Source organism: Monodelphis domestica, chromosome 1 (genome assembly GCF_027887165.1).
Source record: "Monodelphis domestica isolate mMonDom1 chromosome 1, mMonDom1.pri, whole genome shotgun sequence".
Lineage (NCBI taxonomy): Eukaryota > Metazoa > Chordata > Mammalia > Didelphimorphia > Didelphidae > Monodelphis > Monodelphis domestica.
Window position 1 is genome coordinate 463535538 of NC_077227.1, and position 22596 is coordinate 463558133.

The 22596-nt window shown below is 36.8% G+C and overlaps 1 protein-coding gene across 1 annotated transcript in view; it reads left to right on the top strand.

The window, feature by feature from the left end:
• The window catches only part of GPR107 (G protein-coupled receptor 107), a 107915-nt gene extending 85600 nt beyond the window's left edge, over window positions 1-22315 (top strand). Inside the window, exons 15-18 of the mRNA XM_001369476.4 lie at window positions 1102-1151; window positions 3343-3426; window positions 5384-5505; window positions 16587-22315. Of these exons, the coding sequence (XP_001369513.1) occupies window positions 1102-1151; window positions 3343-3426; window positions 5384-5505; window positions 16587-16683 (353 nt within the window). The 3' untranslated portion in view covers window positions 16684-22315. The remainder of the gene's footprint in view (window positions 1-1101; window positions 1152-3342; window positions 3427-5383; window positions 5506-16586) is intronic.
• Window positions 22316-22596: the final 281 nt, after the last annotated feature.

The following is a 22596-nucleotide window of genomic DNA, read 5'->3' on the forward strand; positions in this document are numbered from 1 at the left end:
ACAATTTGTACTTTTTTTTTGTTTGTCATTTCCCCCATTAGATAAATAAATGCTTGCTGGCTGACTTTTAATTCACATTCCACCTTCTGCAGGAGGCCTTTCCTGGTACCTCCAGCTGCTAGTGTCTTCCCTTTTCAGATTACCTTTTTCTACTCTGTATAAGTTTTATGGATACCTAATTATATCATGTCTCACTCATTAAAACACAAATTCCTTGAGGGCAGGGAGTATTCATAGTAAGCATTTAATAAAAGTTTGATGTTGTTGCTTTATAATTCCCTAATTCCTAAAAGCTCTGATTCCCTTAGGGATTTTCTGTAGGTATTATGCAGATAATTCCATCAATTCATCTAGGCATTCAAACTATGTTGTTGAATATGCTACAATTTGTTCACCATGTTATGGGTAAATTTCTCCTTTAGTTTTGAGTGCCCCAAACTAATCATCATCCATAGAAGGAATAAGAAGGAAGAAAATTTTCTTCACCACCAACTGTAACATGCTTAAATTGAGGCAATAATTGAATGTTACTAGTCAAAATTAATTAATTTATGATGAATGAAAGAATTACTAGGCTAGAAAAGAGATACTTCTCTTTAGTCATCAATATTTCATAATGGTAGGTGAAGATAAGAAAGTTTGTTGTTCCTGTTGACCTTAGACACAGATTTGGTGGGACTTATCCAGAAAAGTAACAGGTAATATGCTTTTAAGGGTTATCATAATTACAAAATAAAAAGGGATCACAGTGAAAACCTAATTGAATTCTGCAAAAGCCACAGATGTGGTTAATTGACATCACAACATCAACTATAAGGGGTTCTTCCAAATGGTACATTTGGGCCAGTTTAAGACAGTTCATTCTATAAACAGAATTTGGGGTTTCAAATACTTTACTCCACTATATTCCTTTTTCCTTCACAATACTTGTAGCATGCAGTGCCAAACGAGCTGAACACCTAGGATATTTAATTTTTTCATTGCAATGCTGATCTGCACTGGTGTTTAACTCTCTTTTCAGAGAGATGATTGCAACTACCTGATTGTAACTTGCCATAAAACAAAATAATGATCTCTTATTTTGTTCCCTTCTCTCCATAGCTGCTATTAACTTAGCAAAGCTGAAACTATTCAGACATTACTACGTATTGGTGAGTAAGAAATCTTAAACCTGTAAATGAGGACCAAGTTGGGAGAACAAAAGTACTGTGTTTTTTTAGGTGGGCCTTAAATTTTTACCCTCATAATTACTTTTTTAAAACCATGAGTCATCATTTTATTTGTACAGTTTTAGAATTTCATTTTTAATGAAATTAAACATTTTTACTTTTATTGAATAAAGTAGCAGATATCATTTATTTATCATCCTTGTCATTAAGAATGGAGACAAAGGGGGCAGCTTGGTAGTTCCGTGGATTGAGAGCCAGGCCTACAGATGAGAAGTCCTAGGTTCAAATCTGGCCTCAGATACTTCCTAGCTGTGTAACCCTGGGCAAGTCACTTAACCCCCATTGCCTAGCCCTTACCACTCTTCTGCCTTGGAATCTATACCCAGTATTGATTCCAAGACAGAAGGTAAAGGTTTAAAAAAAAAAAGAATGGAGACAAAAAAAAACCAGAAACAATCCCTGCCCTCCAGAAGCTTACATTCTATTAAAGACAGTGCATACATAAGCAAAGATAAATTGCATTCAAAATAAATGCAAAGTAATGTGGGGCAAAAAAAAAACAGAAACAGCAGAGATAAGGAAAGGCCTTCTGTAGAAGATGGCAGTTGACTTGCTTTTAAAGAAACAAAGGGTTTAGGGTCAGAGGTGAGGAGGAAGTGCCATCCAGGCAGGGGAAACAGCTTTTTGCAAGGCCATGGAGTTTGAAGATGGAATACTTTCTCTCTAGATTTCACAGTGCAGGGGACAGCTGGGTGGCTCAGTGGATTGAGAGAGGCCTAGAGACGGGAGATCCTAGGTTCAAATCTGGCCTCAAACACTTCCCAGCTGTGTGACCCTGGGCAAGTCACTTGACCCCCATTGCCTAGCCCTTACCACTCTTCTGCCTTGGAACCAATACACAGTATTGATTCCAAGACAGAAGGTAAGGGTTTAAAAAAAATAGATTTCACAGTGCAGTTAAAGAAAATGAATTTCACCCTCTGGCGAACAACTTTCATTCTTTGAGAATAGAAAAACTATTTGCAGCAAGTTTTTTAAATCTTGAAAACAAGATAACAGATGAGATGTGTTTCTTAATTATAGCATTACAAACAGAGCTTGCTAGAAGTCACTCAGTTCACAGAATTTTCCTAAAAAGATGAAATTCCAGACCCTTTGTGGGGGTGGCAGGCAAGAGCCTTCTAGAATTGGTCTGCTCACTCTGAAAGAAGTGTTTTATGAGTCTTTCTATCACACCATCTGTGACTTTGGCATTGTCAGCAGCCTTCAAATAGTTCACTTTCCTAAGCAAATGTTAGAGTTATAAACAGCAATGATGGCACTATAGACCAATTGGCTGTATTTGTTATTTTAAAAACTAAGCATGGAGATTAATTCTCCTCCTGAATAAGTTATCTTTGTAGAACTATCTCTAAATATGTGTATGTAGTAAGAGTTTAACTTCAGGTTACAAAGTCAACACTATCTCACCTAAACTTGGTGTAACTGGAACATTTAATACCACAACAACCTCCTGTTTACTCCTGGTAAGATTTGATGATTGTGTCAGCCAATGTGGCTAAATCCTTAACCCAGGGAGGTGGTGTTGAAGCATTCCCAGAGCTGTGTCTCAAAGCTATTTAGTATTTTAGCTTCCCCTTAATGTGTTCCTCACATTTGTGGAATATCAGTGTGTTTAACCAAGAATGTGAGGATCTGAATATTTGGATTGTTTTTGTATCACATTGTTTTCTGTTGTCATTGTTGAAAAATCATTAGAAATGTATCTCTAAGTCTGGGAATTGAAATGTATCTTTTGGAGACTGAAACTAAAAAAAGGCATTATTTTCTGCTCAATAAAGAGAAGGGATGTATTTGAATGAGATGAGAAAGGGATCACTTTTAGAGTTCAAATCAGCCTTACTCAAAATGTTTTTGCACTCTTCTCAAGTTGCACTATGTTTAGCACTTGTATTGTCTAAAGATAATGAAGGAATCATTTCGAGTGTAACTACCACAAAATCAATTCTGTTCCTTACCTTCTCACCCCTATTATAACTGATATTATAAGCCTAAAGTGATATGCTCCAAGTAGTTCTGTTCTACTTTCTATAATTTTAAATGCATTTGAGTAGAAGAAAATGGTGGCATGCAATATTGATTTTATTTATTTTACCTTTCTCTTTTTCTGTAGATCGTGTGTTATATTTATTTCACAAGGATCATTGCAATTCTCCTCAAACTTGCTGTTCCATTCCAGTGGAAATGGCTCTACCAGGTATGCAGTTGTCTTCTTAATTATTTAGACAAATGGGGGCAGCTAGGTAACTCAGTGAATTGAAAGCCAACCTAGAGACAGGAGATCCTGGGTTCAAATCTGGCCTCAGACCCTTCCTAGCTGTGTGACCCTGGGCAAGTCACTTAACCTCCATTGTCCAGCCCTTACCACTCTTCTTCCTTGGAACCAATACACAGTTTTGATTCCAAGATGGAAAGTAGGGTTTTTTTTTTAAATAAAAATTTAAAATTATTTAAAAATAATTGAGGTAAATGAGTGTAAAGGCATTCCCCACTTTAAAAAACAAAATCTGTTATGACTATACTGTTGTCTCATTACTTGAGGGGTAACTCCCAAGTCCTTTTTTTATTTATCTTCAATTGAAAATATCCTTTTGTCCATGGAAGATGCAGGATTACATGGAATATCTGAAAGTAATTGCATTATTGATTTAATTTTTAGTTTATTAAAATTTTGTGGGGGGGGAGCCTTAGACTGAGAAAGAAAACTTAAAATGTGCCTTTAATAATTAAAGCCCCTCCCCCATCTACTAACATAGATTCTCTCCCCCCCCCCACCCCCTTCCTTTTTGGATTTATTTACATAAAGTAGCCTTGATCCCTTGCCTCTATTAACTCTCATATCTTTTTTTTTTTAAACCCATACCTTTCTGCCTTAGAATTAATACTGGGTGTTGATAGTTAAATGACTTATCCAAGGTCACATAGCTAGGAAGTGTCTGAGGTCAGATTTGAACCCAGGACCTCCCATCTCCAGACCTGACTTTCAAACCACTGACTCACCTTATTGCTCCCTAGTATCTGGTCTTTTTTTTTTTTTAGGTTTAAAAAAAATTGGTGGAATGGGAAGGTTGACTTATGTTTTACCAATTTTGAAATTCCAGACTTGCTTGATGCTGAAAGGTTTATTGACTTGTCCTTAGTTGCATGGCATAGAACTAGTATGGGTCAAAGTCAGGATTTGAATTCAGGTCTTAAAAACTTCAGATCATCTCTATCCACTATTGCTTCACTGAACTACCTCTCATGATAACACAAAGTATAAGATGTATAAAATAATTCCTAAGCTACTTTCTTACTTTGAGAAAGCAATAAGGTACCATGAAAAGAACACTGGACTTAGGGTTAGGAAACCTGGTTCAAAGCCTAGTTCTGAAATACCACTGTGTAACCATAATATTTATCTTTTTAGACTTCAGTTTCCTTGCCTGTAAAATAAAAACACTATTAATTATTTAGATTTACCAAAAAATTTTGAAGAAAATTTATTTTCCTTAAAAAAGTATACTAGGGGCAACTGGGCAGCTCAGTGGATTGAGAGCCAGACCTAGAGATGGGATATCCTAGGTTCAAATCTGGCCTCAGACCCTTCTCAGCTGTGTGACCCTGGGCAAGTCACTTAACCTCCATTGCCTAGCCCTTATCACTCTTCTGTCTTGGAACCAATACACTGTATTGATTCCGAGATGGAAGGTGAGGGTTTTAATTAAAAAAAAAAAAAAGTATACCTCTGGAGCAGCTAGGATTATACAATGGATAGAACATCGGACTTGGAGTCTGGAGGACCCAAATTCAAATTTGACCTCAGAGACTTCCTACCTGCGTGACCTTGGGTGAATCATTTAACCCAGATTCCCTAGCCCTTACTGCTCTTCTTAGAATTGATACTACAACAAATAGTAAGGGTTTTTTAAAAAAAAAGTATACTTCATGTTCATGTTTAAAATAAGTGCTTCTAAATTTGTCTTCCTGGAATACTACTAAACTTTGAGGCCGTAGCAAAAATGCCCCAGTACAACTGCAATTTGAATCTAATAGAAGAGCATAAGCTAATGGTTAAAGCGGGGATTGGATATGTTCCTTTGTTTAATTCCAGTTTTGTTCCAAGTATAGTCTTGGTAATCCCTTTATGGGTGGGGGGGTTTCTTGTTTTGCAGCTCCTAGATGAAATGGCAACTCTGGTGTTCTTTGTTCTAACTGGCTATAAATTCCGTCCAGCATCTGATAACCCCTACCTGCAACTGTCTCAGGAAGATGATGATTTGGAAATGGAATCTGTGTAAGGACTCTCTACCCTCTTCTCTAAGAAATCTTTGTTTTCTTCTTTTCCATCTCTACCTCAGTCCTTCTCATTGGATAAAAATACTCCAGTGTAAATTGGGTCGACTAAGTTATTAACCTGAAGTGCTGCATATTTAAATTTCCTTTATATTTGACAGAAAGAAATAGACATTCAAACCCTATTAGTGTGAAATATCTACCAAGCATTGCACAATTTATTCAGGGAAAAGTAGAGATTGCCACTCTTTTAAGAAGAATTGACATGTTTAGGCTAGTAGCTTCCTTTTAGTAACTGAGGTAATGTGTTTCAGATGCCAATTAGATCTTTTTTTTTAAATCCTTACGTTCCATCTTGGAATCAATACTGTGTACTGGTTCCAAGGCAGAAGAGCGATAAGGGCTAGGCAATGGGGGTTAAGTGACTTGCCCAGGGTCACACAGCTAGGAAGTGTCTGAGGCCAAATTTGAACCTAGGACCTCCTGTCTCCAGGCCTGGCTCTCAATCCACTGAGCTACCCAGCTGCCCCCACCAGTTAGATCTTGAAATGCACTTGAGCACTTTTGGTGGGTTCAGAACCAAAATATGAATGAGTGGCAGTCCATTTTTGTTTCTGTCTTTAGGAGTTGATGACTGAACAATCTGTAGTCTGATGTTTGTAGTAAGTCTGTTAATCTTGCTTATTTACAAATAATATTTGTCATCTTGGAGTTAAATTGACTTTCCTAGTTAATGAATTGCCATCAAGTTCATAGGACTATAAAATGGACTTATCTGTTTAACAAGGCAAGTGGCTTTAAAGCTTTCATTTCATGAGAATAATTGTAATTCATAGAGAGATCCTGAACTGAATTCTGATTTGTAGAGTTTTAAAAAGGAAGAGGCTCTTGTCTATGTTTAGGGAAATAAAAGATGTAGAACTTTTAAAAAGTTCATCAGATGGTGTGTATTCTATACTTACATGAAATATGCTGAGTTTTAGTTGATTTGTGTATTTGTAGGGGGTTTAGCCAGAAGGCAGCCATATTTATATTCTTTTTTATTTTACTTGTCATGTCAACAAGCATTTATTAAATGCTTGCCATGTGCCAGAAGTTCCTTGCATGCAATGCTGGAAGCATTTTGACTTTTTGCACATTAAGTGATGAGAAACAGCTCATGCATGATTATATATAATCCAAAGGATTACAATATGTGATGACTCCCTTTATATTTATTATCACTACCGGAAAAATAATTCAGACATACTCCACTCATGGGTCAATAATAGACTCTTTTCAAAGAACAACCATTTTTCTCTCCCTTGATTCTGAGTAAACCAACAATGAAGAAAAGCAAGTAAGATAGTAACAGGAAATATATTTGCAGAATTAGCAAAATTCTAATAAGTGGCTTTCCTGTTAAGGACCCACAAACTGGAGTCAATTTAATAAGCAGTAGTATCTGCAATCCACCAAGCTGACAGAATTTTAACTAGACCCTATCTCTGTGGCAACACATGAGAGAAAAAACTGTCATCTCTCTAATATGTTTTCAGGTTGCAACTTCAACCTGAATATGGGGATAGGGTGGGAATAGTTGTTAGAGTAAAGAGTTGGGAAATGGGAGTATAGGGGGCTTTTTATTCCACATGCCCTGTTACTCATTGAATAGTAGCACTGGAAAAAACATCTACTATAAGTTTTTTAATTCATATATGATGAAACTTTAGTTTCTTGAAGACATCTTTTTATCTTTCAACATCTTGGACTTATTTCCCTTTGCCACTTTTTGATGGGTGGTAGTATAGAAGTGATTATGTATATCTTAAGGAGAAGGTGTGAATGTTCATGTAATATAAAGAGACATCAGGTACAGAAAGCTAAATAATTATTGGACAGAGAGGAGGGATGATATGAACTAATATTCTGGCAAATTCACAAGTGAAATGAATAGAAAAAGTTTGAGAAACATGAATTCAGGTATTTTTTATTTTTTGTACTCATTTGTACTCAATTTGTACATCATTTGTACTCAATGCTTCAGTTTACACTACGGATAAAATGGGAGTAATAGTACCAACCACCAGAATTATTCTGCTAAATATTTTTAAATTGATATCTGTAAGCTACACAGAAATTAAACATTTGACTCCTTGACTATAATGACTGCTGGGGGATAGGGAATATTTATGGTGCTGAGATTTTTGGTACCCAGTCACAGGACTTTGGATAAATGAAATTTGTGATAGAGGATAGCTAGATGCAACTTTATATTTTGCAGGTAGTGGAACTGAAGAGCCTTAAATAAGAAATGAATTGTTCATCTGGGGAAGTTCTAGAGTTACTAAGAATTCCTTTGTTGATAGATTTCTGTGAATTTATTAGAGATGGCACAGCAGAAAAGGGCTGAATTCAGATTCAGGTTATCAGTGTGAAATCTCTATTCCTCTGAAAGGGAATGGAAAGGCTAAATCTCAACTTTTAGGGAAGGAGAAGCAACCCAGAACTGTTATTTCCCTGTTCTGATTAGGGAAATGACATTTTCAGAGAACTTCTGTCTTAAACCTCTAGATAACACTCAAACCAGAAGTAGCTAGAACTTCATCTTCTAGAAGGGTTTGAAATCAGTTTAATTTAAGGAACCCCCGTTAAGAATTTACTCTATGCAATCTGGGTTCAAATCTGGCCTCAGATACTTCTTAGCTGCGTGACCCTGGGCAATTCCCTTAACCCCAACTGTATAGCTCTCACTTCTCTCCTGCCTTTAAATTGATATTTAGTATTGCTTGTAAGACAGAAGGTAAGTTTTTTGTTGTTGTTGTTTTTGTTATTCTAAGGGCGAATAGAACCCTTGTATATTGTCTTTTGCCAGTTGGCAATAACACTCCCTGCCCTTTACACTAATCCCCACAAATGGGGAAAATCACCTACACCCTTGGCCAAAGCAGATTATTACATATAAGCACTCCACAGCTTTTAACTTGATTGAGATTTGTAGATGACCAAATTTGGACTTTATTTGATATGAAGAACCCTTCCAAGGGTTCATCTTCTTTGTGACTAACATCATCCTAAACACCCTGTGAGCTCTGATTTGTTGACTGCTTCTTGATCTTTCATTTCCTCTGACTTGAGCTTCATTCACAGTTTTTGGAGATTTCCTTCCAATTCATTTTTCCTCTGTTTTCTCTACTACCTCCTCTTGGAAATTTTGCTCTAAATGTCCCTGTGACATTTCTGTGCATAAGTCTCTTTGTTGATTTTATTCTGATTAGCTATTTATGAGTATTTCAAAAGAAGGACATTAGTCAGGAAAAGGGGTGTGTGTGTGTGTGTATGTGTGTGTGTGTGTGTCCATATCCATATCCTTATTTCAGCCATGTTACTTGGTAGAAATCCTTTCTGTTCTTGATTTCAGAGAGAGGAATTGTTTGCCTCATGTGAAGTTATTAAGCCACCAGACCAAATATGATGTCTTCCTAGGAGAATATATGATGATGATAAAATTATAAGTAACACTGATTTTCAGTCTTCGTCCCCTTCCCCCCTTACTTGAACATCTCCCTCTCTTTCTCTGGGCTTAGATTCAAAGATGCTTCTAATTTTCAGTAATGGAACTTGTCATTAAAAATTCAGTAAGTTAAAAAGTATTGAATGCAATTTTAATTACTAGACTCAGTAGCCTTTACATTTAGCATGCACATTCATGGTGATCTGGATTATTTCTGTCATCCTGTGACTAAGAGCAGTGGGGAGAGGAAATGCTGAATTTCTGTGCTGCAGCTGGGAGGTGGTCTCCTTAGAGTAATGCTTCCAGTCTACCATTCTCAAGACTACTGTTAACCTTTTGCTGCCTATTGATTTGATTTGTTGTGAGAAGTGGAAGCAGGGGAATTGAAGCCTGATTTAGTAATCTATTAACTATGCCAAGCTACATTTAAATCCAGAGGACATTCTGTGTTTGGTTGTAGAAACTACCAGAATAATTATTTAGGCCAAGGCCTGCATTGATTGCAACATAGTGAAATAGGAGATCTGAGTTCTAATATTAGTTCTTTATTTAACATTTTATGTGACCTTGAGCAAGTTGCTTAACTATCTCTGGTTTCTTCTCTTGTAAAGTAGAAACTGTGAGGAGTGGTGGTCAGGTAAAGTTGCTTCCAACATAGAAATTCTGAGATTCTGCAACTAGGGAATCTAGTCTTTAGATATCAGGTCTACAATGACAATTATTATGGCTTATCTGTTAATTGAATTGAATTGCATGAAAAGTGGATAGAATTTCAGGCCTGGAGTCTATTTGACTCTGGGCAATTCATATAATGCTGTTTGCCTCTGTTTCCTCATTTGTGAAACAAGCTGAAGAAGTGAAAAATTACTGTAGTATCTTTGCCAGGAAGAGCCCAGGTAGAGTCATGAAGAATCATATATGACTGAAACCACTGAACAATTTAAAATGACAATTATTTTTACTTTTCTACTAATTGAATGATTTGAAAAGCTTTGTGCCTGGTTCACCTATAAGTGCATTTCTTATTATGTTGGAAAAGCAAGTGGGCCAGTTATAAAATAAGAGCAAGAGAAATAACAGATGGTGATAGCTAAACCACAAATCCCTCAAAGGATAGCCCTCTGTAGCATGACCAGCCAGCTCTTTACCTGTTGGGTCACTTTTATCGTTTGCACCCAGACTAGAATGAGTGAGAAGAAAAACATGAAGCAGAGAAGTTACTGAAACATCCTTCCCATGTTCTTTATTGAGATCTTTGGGATACTAATGTAATCTTTGCTGATGCTGTCTGTTTGTTTTAACCATGCAAGTGTACTGTGGTTTGCAGCCAGCATCAGGAGAATTCATTGGAGATCTACTTGGAGTGGCTCACATATAGCTCACTTTAAGCTACAAAATGCTGTTTCTCAGAACCTTGTGAGATTGGTAATGCTACCTAAGGGCTAATTGTGGTTTGCTGGTAAAAGAGGATAGGATAGTGTGACTTATAGATAATTTCATGCTACAACATTCCCATAGTAGCTGATTTTTATTATCTACTTCATTTTGACAGGTTAGGTTATCCTTAGATGATAAGGGAAGAGGGGAAAGAAGGTAGAAAAGAAAAGAGGAAAAAACTTTCTGTATAGCAACAGAAACTTGGCAATAGAGTTTGGAATACATTCTGTTTATATGTCAGCATGTATTGAATTTCTTTCTTTCTTAAACCTTAGCTACTTTTTTTTTTCAGTTAGGTTACCCTAACCTCAGAAAAATTCAGTCCTCCGTGGGAAAACTTTAGAATGCTTTTTTTTTCTGAATTAAGTACCTTGAGGGCAAGTGAAGAAAGTATACTAGCTATCAAAAGGTTTGTTGTGTTATTTGGTGATATGATTGCAACATTTCCCAGTATCCAAGTCAAGATGTTTAGAGGAAATAACATTGTAATTGTTGTGTTGCTCTCAGAGAAATATGAGAACTCTTTCTAAATAAGGTCAGCCATTTTTTGTGAACCAGCAGAGAGTAAATGATCATGAGTTATATTAGTGGAATTTTTTTCTGTGCTTTGGAAAGAAGCCTGTAGTACATGGTCCTTTATTCATTAATGTTAGCATCTACATTGAGATTTTTTAGTTACTTTGTTACCAATGGTAGAATTAATATAGAAGAAATAGTGATTACTTTATAAGATAAAGTGGTGTGGGACTGTCAAGACCTCTGGGGAAATAATCCTCCCCTTTCAAGATTTCTCCCCAAAATAGTGATATCCACATAACCATGGATGTGTAACCTAACAGATCTTTTCCACTTCAGATGACTGACCCCTGCAAAATTTAGCAATGCAGCCTTCCCTCAGCTGGGCCCACAGATTTTGTTAGTTCAGCTAACAGTTTAAGAATCTTTAGGGAGCAAGATATGGGTACGTTATTCAGACATAAAGAGAACATGGGAAAAAATACTTTTCAGAACTATGGGTAAGAGCAAAGCTCATAACTGAACAAAAGATAGAGGATCACAGGGAGTAAAATGGACAGTTTTGATTGCATAAAAGTTAAAAGGTTTTATACAAACAAAACCAGTGAAGCCAAATTTAGGAAGAAACTAGGAAAGAGGAAAAAATTTTACAGCAAGTTTCTTTGATAAAAGCCTCATTTCTCAAATATATGAAGAACTAGACAAAATTTGTACAAATAGAGCCATTCCTCAGTTGGTAAATGATAAAAGGATATGAAGTCATTTTTGAGAGGGAGAAATCAAAGCCATTAGTAGTCACATAAAAATACTCTAAATCACCAAGAATTAGAAAAATACAAATTAAAACAACTTGGAGGTATCATTGCATCAGATAGGCTAACATGGCAGAAAAGGAAAATTACAAATATTAGAGGACATGTAGAAAAATAGGAACATTGATGCATTGTCATTGGTATAATTGTGAACTGATCCAGCCATTCTGGAGAACAATTTGGAACTGTGTCCAAAGGGCTATAAAACTACACATACCCTTTGACCTAGCAATACTACTACTAGGTCCATATCCCAAAGAGGTCAAAGAAAAAGGAAGGACCCATATATACAAAAAAATTCATATAACTTTTTTGTGGTGACAAAAAATTAAACATTGAAGGGATGCTCGTTAAATGGGAAATGGCAGAACAAGTTGTGGTATATTATTGTGTTGGAAGTTTATATGAAAAGTGAAGGGGACAGAACCAGGAGAACATTGTACACAGTAAGAGCACTGTAATGATAATTAATATGAAAATGTTAGTTCCTCTGATCAGTACAATGATCTAAAACAATTCAAAGGACTCAATGAAAAATCCATCTCCAAAGGAACTGATGAGCTCTGAGTACAGATTAAACATTTTCTACTTATTTATTTTTCTTTTGGGAATAGGGGGAGCATGGATAATGTAGAAATATGATTTGTATTTGGAACTGAAAATAACCTTTTCAATTTAAAAGGAAAAACATTTTTTAAAAGAATCTTTGTGGAGAAAAAAAATACCAACTCCTAGAGGATTAAAAAGATTTATGAGGCAATAGGCATGATAACAGTCTAGGACAACAATCTCTTAAGAAATAAAGTTTCAAGAAAAGTGGAGCCCAGGTGATAGGAAGAAATATAGCAAGCCCTCCCCCCTAATTTCTCCAGGCATCTAGAAAAGGTACCATATAACATCCAGATCAGGAAATCCAAGGGGGAAATTACCATAATGTTAACAGTCCAGGTCATTGTAAGGAGAGACAGAGATTTGTGGAGAGTGAGGATGAGATCTGGCAGATCTTACTTCATGAAGCACAAGGAAAGTGGTAGATCAAGGCAAAAAAAGGTCCTAGGATCTAGCATTGGGGATTCTGATTTTCCTAGCATACAGGATAGGTGCCATTTAGCAGTTCTATTTCTCACTACCCATTTCCAGGGTACAGATCCAGAGAGCATTAAGAAAGGAACCTGCCCCTAAAAGTGACATCTTATAGGGTGACTAATACTCGGGAAGTAGCAAACAGCAGCTAAATGGCTTTAGTCTAAAGCCTGCATAAGAATAGCTAGGGTAGGAATCCCAGACTAAAGGGAAGCTTAAAATTCTATCACTTTGAACCAACAGACCCTTTCATTCTTCTGATATTGACTGAGTCTAGCAGTAGTCTACTGGAATTCTAAATGGATGAAGCAAACCCACATGTTTACAGCTCAAACCCAAACTCAGATTAAGAACATTTAGAGCTCAAACCAGTGGGGCAGTATATTAGACTTTGCCCTGGACCTCATAACTTTGAGAGCACTGGAAATTTCCTGGTTCCTACCTTAAGATATCCTTAAGATCCTAGAATTACAAATTATTCTGAGTCTGCCCCTAACATCAAGTCCAAAATCAGGAAGTAGGCTAGAAAAATAAGCAATCAAACTCTCCCCCTACCCTGAACCCTAAAAAACTATTATGGTGACAGGAATGTTCTTGCACAAACCTAAAAGACAATTATTCCAAAACATTAACAAGGATAGCCTCAAAGCAAAACAAAGCTTAGTTTCAACTAGAATTTTTGGAAGAAATGAAGCAAGAGTTGGTTGATTCTTTTTGAAAGACTTCAATGCTTTTTTCTAATTAAATGAGTGTTAGAGGGAAAAGTTGAAAAAGAAATGAGAATTATGAAAGAAAAATATGGAAAGGGAATTAATAGTTTGACAAAAGAGGTACAAAACCTTGTCCAAGCAAATAACTTCCTGAAAATTAGAAATGTCCCAATAGAAACCAAAGAACCTATGAGACAAGAAGAAATATTACAGCATTGTCAAAAGACTTGGGAAAAAAAAATAGAAGAACATATAAGGTGTCTCAAAGCAAAAACCAACCTAGAAAAGATAATCTAAGACTCATTGAATTACCCTGAAAGTCATAAGAGAGAGAGAAAGAGCGCTGAAATATCACATTTCAAAAAATCACAAAAGAAAACTGTCCAGATCCTTGAGGAACCAGAAGGCAAATATCAATAATTAGAATAATTGATAATAAAGTAGCAATAAATGGTGATAAATTGGTTTCTTTCTAACATGAAGATTTGATGTGGACTTCATATGTGTCCCCTCTGAACCCCCCATCAGGAGTTATAGAAGAAATCTAAGTAGAGGGCCTTAAAGTGGATCTGTTGTATCTTGCTTGTCTTCAAAGAATAATGGAAAGGGAATAGTTGTTGTTCAGTCATTTCAGTTGTGACTGACTCTTCATGACCCAATATGGGGTTTTCTTGGCAAAGATACTAGAGTGGTTTGCCATTTTCTTTTCGAGCCTCATTTTTCAGATGAGAAAACTAAAGCAAATAGGGTTCAGTGACCTGCCCAAATTCACACAGCTAGCCTCTGAGACCAGATTTGAACTCAGGAAGATGAGTCTTCCAAACTATAGGTTTAGCACTCTATCCACCTTACCACCTAGGGCAGGAAGGGGTAGAAGAAGATTGGGGAAATCATATTATATAATCAGTACATAAATACAAGACTTTAAAGATGATGGAATGGGAAGGGTAAATGGTAAAACTTCAGAGGAGTTGAAGGAGAGAAAAATATACATATTTGCCTACAGAAATCTATTTAACCCTACAGGGAACTAGGAGAGGGAAAGAAAAGAGAAAAGGGAATAATAGTAGAGTGGGTTAAGTGGGGGACTAAGTACTAAACAAAACAAACTCTAGCAGTATATATATAAAAATATAGCAGCTCTTATTGCAGTGGAGAATTGGAACTCGAAGAGTTTCCATCAGTTGTAGAAAGGCTGAAAAAGTTATGGGCTTATAAATGCTATTGATAGAATGCTATTATGCTATAAGAAATGATGAAGGGGGTTTCAGAGAAACCTAGGGAGACTTGTAGAAACTGATGCAAAATGAAATCAGCAAAACCCAGAGAGAAATTTATATAACGACAACAATATTGTAAAAGCAAAAACTTTAAAAGAATTAGGAATTCTCATCATCCATAATTCCAGAGGACTAATGATGAAATATCCTGCCCAGGGACATCTAGGTAGCATAGTGGATAGAGCACCAGGACTGGAGTCAGGAGGGCCTGGGTTCAGGTCTGGTCTCAGACACTTCATAACTCTCTGACCCTGGGCAAATCACTTCACCCCAACTGCCTAGCCTTTGTCACTTTTCTACCTTGGAAATGATCCTTAGTATTGTTTCTAAGGCAGAAGGTAAGTGTTTAAAAAAGAAAGCAAGAAACATGCTCTTTGCCTCCTGATAGAGAAGTGAAAGACTCAATACAGAATGTGACTTTTTTTTTCCTCAGATATAGCCAATGCCAGAATTTGTCTTGCTTGACTATATATGTCTATAATAGGTCTTTTTTTTCCTGCTTTCGAAATTTGGTGGGGAAAAGAGGGGTGCAGGAAGGGAAAGAAAGGATATTTTTGCTCATTGAAGCTTAATTTTTAAAAGATCTAGCAAGAAGGATGAAAATAGGAAAAGACTGACTTTCTTTCCCTTCCTACAAAATCTTATTTTACTTGATATCAGCTTTATTTGTATGAAAGTCATAGATCACAATACCTCCTGTTGAATTACTCTTTTCATTATTTTTTTATTTTTGTTTTTATTTTTTACCAATTACACCTGTTAACAAATTTCCACATGAATTTTCCTAAGTTTTACGATCAAACTTATCTTCCTCCCTTCCTTCTCATTTCCCATTCAGTGCTGGCAGGCAGTTCAACCTGGATTTATACATGTATTATCACACAAAACATTTCCATACTGTTCATTTTTGTAAGTGAGTAATCTTATAAAACAAAAACCCAAATAAACAATTGAAAAACCATATACTTCCATCTACATTTTGACTCCCAACAGTTCTTTCTCTCCAGGTGAATAGCATTCTTTGTCCTAAGTCCCTCAGAATTGTCCTGGATCCTTGTATTGCTGGAGTAGCTAAGTCATTCACAGTTGATCATGCCATGGTATTGCTATTACTGTGTACAATGGTCTGATTTTGCTTTATCTCACTCTGCATCAGTCCATAATAGTCTTTCTAGCTCTTTCTAAAAAATCTGTTTTTATCATTGCTTATAGCACAATAGTAAATTATTCTTTTTAGATGAAATGAGGCAAAGTTAGTTCTGTGAAAAGAATTTATTAACATAATAACTTGGCTTCCTATTCAGGAAGTTCCTATTTGTCATTTGGTGAACACTATTGCATTGGTGCTACCGTAGAGATTGTATTACAACAAATGGAATCTGTCATTTCAGAAATTTTTTAGTTTCTCAGCATCCATCCTTTTCAGTCATTCCATTCATGCTCTGCTTCATTAAGCTCAACTTTTTGTTCCCCTTAGCTTCTTTAGCAAACTTATTTGCATGTGATTTTATTGGTGTATATAAAAAGTCACTCACTTTTAGGTTGTCCACCTTGTCCTCCTCTGCAGAATTCAAGGTTCTAATTGATAACAGATCTGTTTTCATTATGAACTGTAATATCAGACTTTGATTTATAGAGGTTAGTTTGTTACTTTCAAAAAAATAAAAACAGTACAGTAGTTAGGGCAAGAGGGAGACCATTGAAAGAAACTGTTACCTGAATTTTTCTTAACTGCATACTTATTATTTTAGGGTGACGACTTCAGGAGTGATGGAGAATATGAAGAAAGTCAAGAAGGTGACAAATGGATCTGTGGATCCCCAAGGTGAATGGGAAAGCACAGCATGATGGAACAAACTTTGAGAAGAACACTCCAAAAAACTTTTAATTTATTAATAGTACTGTCAGTGAACAGGAGCAGCCTACACCTCCCAACATTGATACAACAAAAGAGTGTGACTGGGAGCAAAATGTCACAGAAGCCTAATTTCTTCCTCTGTACTTTAAGGAAACTGGAGCCGTTGCTGCCCACAAGAAAATTTGAACTTTCCTCAAGGTGGGAATGATGTGTGGGGAACACTAAGGAGGAAAATATGAGGATTTCATTTGTTTTCATTTTTATATGCACATACCTTCCCTCCCCTCCCTTTGTTAATGACTAGGTATTCAGAAATTTATTTAGTTCTGTTCTAGACTGTGCTATACCAATGGGGAGAGAGAGAGAGAGAGAGAGAGAGAGAGAGAGAGAGAGAGAGAGAGAGAGAGAGAGAGAGAGAGAGAGAGAGAGAGAGAGAGAGAGAGTTTCTCAAAGAGAAATATTTGTAATACAAATCATTGAACAGAGAAGATATTTTGGACAAGGGGAACAAAAATTAAATGAAAAGACTCAGTTAATAAAAGAATAAAGTTCAGTCAGTGTGGGAATGGAACAAAGAAAATAATGAAATTAAGTTATTTTATTAAGCAAAATAGGCATCACTTGGACAGAAACGCAATTACATCTTTAAAGCATGCATCTGGGACCCAGGAGTCCTGGGTGTGGTCCTGAGGGCTGCCACTGATTCCAAGTATGGCCTTGGCAGTTCCTTCTTCATTGGTGACTAAGTCATCTGATTTGCAAAACGGGATAGCACTTTAGTAAAGTGCTTTACCTTCCTAGGGCTGCAGTGCCATGCTCAGGATGAATGATTACCCTCTTCTTCTGTGATGCAATCCAAGGAGGAGAACAGGATTTTCCTTATTAAGATGGGATCTGCTTGTAGTTAGCCATACTCTAGCTGTCTGTGTTACCTCAGGAATGAGAGGGAAAGTCAGAAGCCTGAAATTCTTTAAATTGATTTTTCTATGAAGTTTCCACTAGACCATTCTGTCTCCTACCTCCTCCCCCCACCCTCCCACCCCCTTAGAACACTAACTCCTTTCTCCTCTTGGGAGCAATGTTTCTTTTTCTTTGTGGCATAAAAAAAGTGAAATATGTGGTTCATCAGAACATAAGCCATGTGGTAAAACTGTGGAAATACCAGTGGAAAGGAATATGAAGAATCATACACATCCAAGAAACTGTAAGCAGTTGAAAATTTATTCTTAAATACTAGTAAAGAGAAGGGGAAATCTGGGGACAGGTTTGGATTGTATGAATGAGAAGACTGTGTAAACCTAAAACTTCCTGAGTGCTAGGCATTAAACAAAGGAGACTTTCTGGTCTCTAGCCTTGAAGTTATCTCTCAGTGAAGAAATTTAATGCCATTAAATGGAGCTGAGGTATCAGTAGAATCTTTCTCTTAGGGACTCTCTGATCCTGGATTTTTTTTCTTTTTTTTTTTAAATGGAGACTAAAGGAAATCTACTAACGCACCTTCCAAAAGTGTTCATGGTTTGGTGATAAGTGAGTGAGTGGTTAGCCACCTGAAAATAAAAGTTTTGCAACTCATAACAATTTTTGAAAAATGTGATAGGATAATTTCTGGATTTTAACCAGGTTATTTAGGTATTCCTTTTGGCAATTTACAAGTTTTGAAGGAAGCCATATTCATAAATTGTTCCTAGTCTGAGTAATTTTGCTATGATGGGGTCCATTAACAAACCCATGAAAAGGTGTTTGCTCAGCTCTAGGTACTTTGGAATAACTCTGGATGAGAATCTTGAATCTTCTTATGTTTGCCATTCACTGCTATTACCTTCAAGGAGCAGGCTACCTCCTCCTAAACTATGAAAGTGAAACCTTTGGGAAGTTTATTTTTCTTTATTAAATTTTGGAAGAACATCAAGAATTATGTTTGCAAAGTATGAACAGCTTGGCTAGGCATAGGAACCTGAATTCTGGGCAAGGTCATGTGTTTCCCTAAACATTTATCTTCCCCTAAACATTTATCTTCCCCTAATCAACTTTCTCTGCAAAGATGGTGATGGATGAGCTTATATATTAGTGCCTGAGAAAAGCAGATGAAAGAAATGTGAAAATAAGCCTCTATTAGCTAGTTGATGAAATGTCATCTCCTTCCACTAGTTCATCCTTCTCTGCATGATACTCTGAATAAAGTATCATCTCTCTGATCTTTGAAGCATCTGAATGTAGAATGGGAATCATCTTTAAGTACTGATTGCTAGTCATGTTTTCTCCAGATCTTTTATGAGAGGGTTTTCCTTGAGGAGAGAGCTGTCTTGAATATTTAGATATGTCTTCTAATTCAGTAAACTATTGAAAGATAACTTTCAGTTGGGTGGCAGAAAGAATGAATAGGGCTCTGTACTCTTCTTACCCTCCCCTTTCTCTTTTTCTAATGCCAAAACAGTATAGATGGTTGACTCCCAAGACTTCTGAGATACTCCTTTCACATCTTACTTCATAGGGGAGGTCACCTGAAACACACTTGGGTACTTTACCCAGAGTGGCATGAGCTATTTTTCCTATAAGCATTTACCCTAACTAAAGGTGCAACAAGGGCCCCAGGAAGGGTGGGCGGGATGGGGGACTTCCTTAATTTATATATTTGGTTTTAAAAATAAAAATATGAGTGAGAGATTGTGTGTGAGAATACATGGGTGTGTGTGTATATATATATATGTGTATATATATATATGTATATATATATATATAATGTTCAGTCAATGCAGCATTAATATCTTCATTTGTACTGTACCAGTAACATTATTGCTACTACCTTGGCAGTAGCAGAGCCTTTGGGCATGTGGACATTGGTCTCAGGTTTCTCTTTGGTAAAAACCATTCATTAACACTCTATATATAACTTCCAGGCTTAAAGATCGGTTTTGTAACTGAGCAGCAACCCCTCTGGAACATGAAATGGACAAATAAAATGTGTTAGCTTTTTAAAAAATAAAAGCCAGACTTAGCCACAGCTATTGGAACAAAGAAATTGTTTTCCCATCACCAAATGTTCATCAGTGGGCCTTATGGACTTTGTTATACTGGTGAATTAGAAGAATACCACGCCTAAGACAAGGGTAGGGGTAAAAGATTTAAGTTGCCCTTTTTCTTTCTAAGATTCAAATGATAGATTCTGTTCTCTTTTATTAATAAATCCATTTTCTTTCCCAAAACCAGCACTAGTACTTTTAGCTTGTTTTACCATGAATAAATGATTGATTGATGCTGTAAATGGAACAGATTTGCACAATGGTTCCACCAAATTCAAAAATTCTCCCTTTATCAGTGTGATTTTGTGTTCATTTGAGCTTAGAGTAAATCCTTTAAGTTTTTCAGAAAGGAGCCAAAGAGGAGTCTACACAGGCAGTCCCCTCTTCCCCTATGCCTGAGATGCATTTCTTCCTCACCTTCACCTACTAGAATTCCTAGCTTTCTTCAGAGCTTAGCTCAGTTCAGCTCAGCTGCCACAGCCTACACAAAGCTGGTAACCCCTGTCTGCCTGTGCCAAACATTAAAAAAAATAAAATAAATAAAAAGATTACATTTTGTGAAAAAGGCTGTGAAATTTCAGGAAATTGAGGATCCCATTTTTGCATTTCAATAGATTTGTTCCTCTATTGCTAAAAAATCATGAACAGGAGATTTTTTAAAATCTCTGGCCATGTTTGGTACTTTAAAGTTTGAGTAACAGTCAGTTTTTCCTGCTGAATAAGACCCTGAGGAGTCAGTACTGATGAATTTGAACTTCATCCTCTTTATGTTTACATCTACCCTGGTATAAGGATTGCTTCTTGTGCCATGACCTTGGTGAATTTGATTATTGACTCATCAAGAGATCTTAGTGACCCAGGCTTGGCATAACACTACCCAAAATTCTCTTTTCACTTCCATTTTATTTAAGGGAGCAAATAACTGGAAGGGAAATCTTAATCGAATTTCCCCTCTGGAGTTATTAGATAGTAAGCCTGTTCTCTTCTATCTGTTGTTCTTTCACCCAACCTCTTCCCCCTCCCTTCCTCCTATTGATTGCCCTGTTCCACTTTGGCAGAGACTGGGAGAGTATTGTAAGGATTTTGGTGCATTGCAGCATTTGTTCAGTGCCAACTGTGAAAGATGTGTTTCCTAAGCTAGAAGAGTCTTCATTGAAAGAGTATATACCTAATGATTTTATTACCCTATAGGATATACTTCTCTAAAATAATATGCTTTGTCTCCTTTCAGAAAATAATTTGGTACCATGGCCCCAGGGAGAAAGTACAATATTCTCAATTATAAAAGGTTTTCTGGCCATCTTCCTCTTTCTACAAAATATTCTCATTGAGAAAATTCTCCTAAGTGAATAGGCAGGCTTTGAGAGCTGCTGGCCCCATTCCATGCACAACTCAAAAAAGAAACTGCTTCTAATCCTCTTCTGCCAAGCTGTTGAGTTTCAAAAATACAGATTTTGACAAAATCCACATTGACCTCCCAAGCGCCATGACCCTTCCAAATGTATTAGGACAATGCCTAATCCAAGAACTATGGTTTAGAGTATCCTGAGTCCATTGTGTCTGTAGCTCTGCCCCCTTCATGTAGTTTCCTCTGAGAGGAATTCAGTATTACTGATCACCATCGAATCGTGGGAAGGCAGAAAGTGATAATACACCAAATGTTCTTTTTCATAGATCCACTCTTCACTATGCTATCCCCTAGGGTGCTCTTGGCGAGCATACTTCTTTAAAAGACCTTACTTGAGTTGATACAAATCCTTGTTACCACCTAGAATACAGGCACCAACCAGTGAGCAATGCTGAAGGTTCTCAACATTCCCCAGGGTTCTCTTAGCAATATTGATGTATCTGTGCCATCCTAGCTAGGCTTGTGCTTGAAAGGGGATAATGTTTAATGCTCAGCCTTGATGCAAAAATATTTCCTGAATTAATTACCAAATGGATACACTACATGAAAGGAAGAGTTGGAGTAATTTGGGAGTGGGAAAGCAGCTGCCTTTGTGTTGGATTAAGGGCCTATTGGAATTGATTGAATAGAATGCAGTTAGATAGCTTGAAGGAGTCCTTAAGTAAGGCAATAAATGTCAAAATGATATGAAAAAAGTTAGGTTGGCACACAACAGTAGGCTTATTACAAGGATTGTTTTGGTGTTTTGTAATGAGATTCTGGCTACTCAAAGGACCAGAGAAGGGCTAAGGAAACAGTGCTGCTGGCAAGCCAGCTCTATTACCTCAAGATTTACTGTGTTAGGGCCTTGGCTCAGAAAGCAGCTTTCAGACAGCGTATGTACCCTAAGTTGGATTTACCTAGCTATGTGACTTCAAGAGCTCAGGTAGGGTTTTTAATCCAGGAACAAAATTTCTGGATGCTTTCAGACAATAAAGATTTCTTTGCTCTTCATTTTAGCTTGTGGTTCATCAGAAAGAGATTTTTCAGTATTTTTCCCCCTAACATTATTTAACAGATCACTATGGGGTATTTATATAATGGGTATAGGAGAAAATATATAAATCAGGTTACTGTATGTAATATGTAATTGGTTTTCTTGCTTTGGTGCAAATGTGTAAAATAAACAATCCATGATGAAATGTGCATTTATAATCCTAGATTGAGCTTTTTTTTTTTTAAACCCTTAACCTTCCTTCCGTCTTGGAATCAAGACTGTGTATTGGTTCCAAGGCAGAAGAGCAGTAAAGGCTAGGCAATGGGGGTGAAGTGACTTGCCCAGGGTCATACAGCTGGGAGGTGTCTGAGACCAGATTTGAACCTAGGACCTCCCATCTCTAGGCCTGGCTCTCAATCCACTGAGCTACCTAGCTGCCCCCCTAGATTGAGCTTTTGATAAATGACTCCTGTCTCAGTCTCCTACATACTTCTTTCTT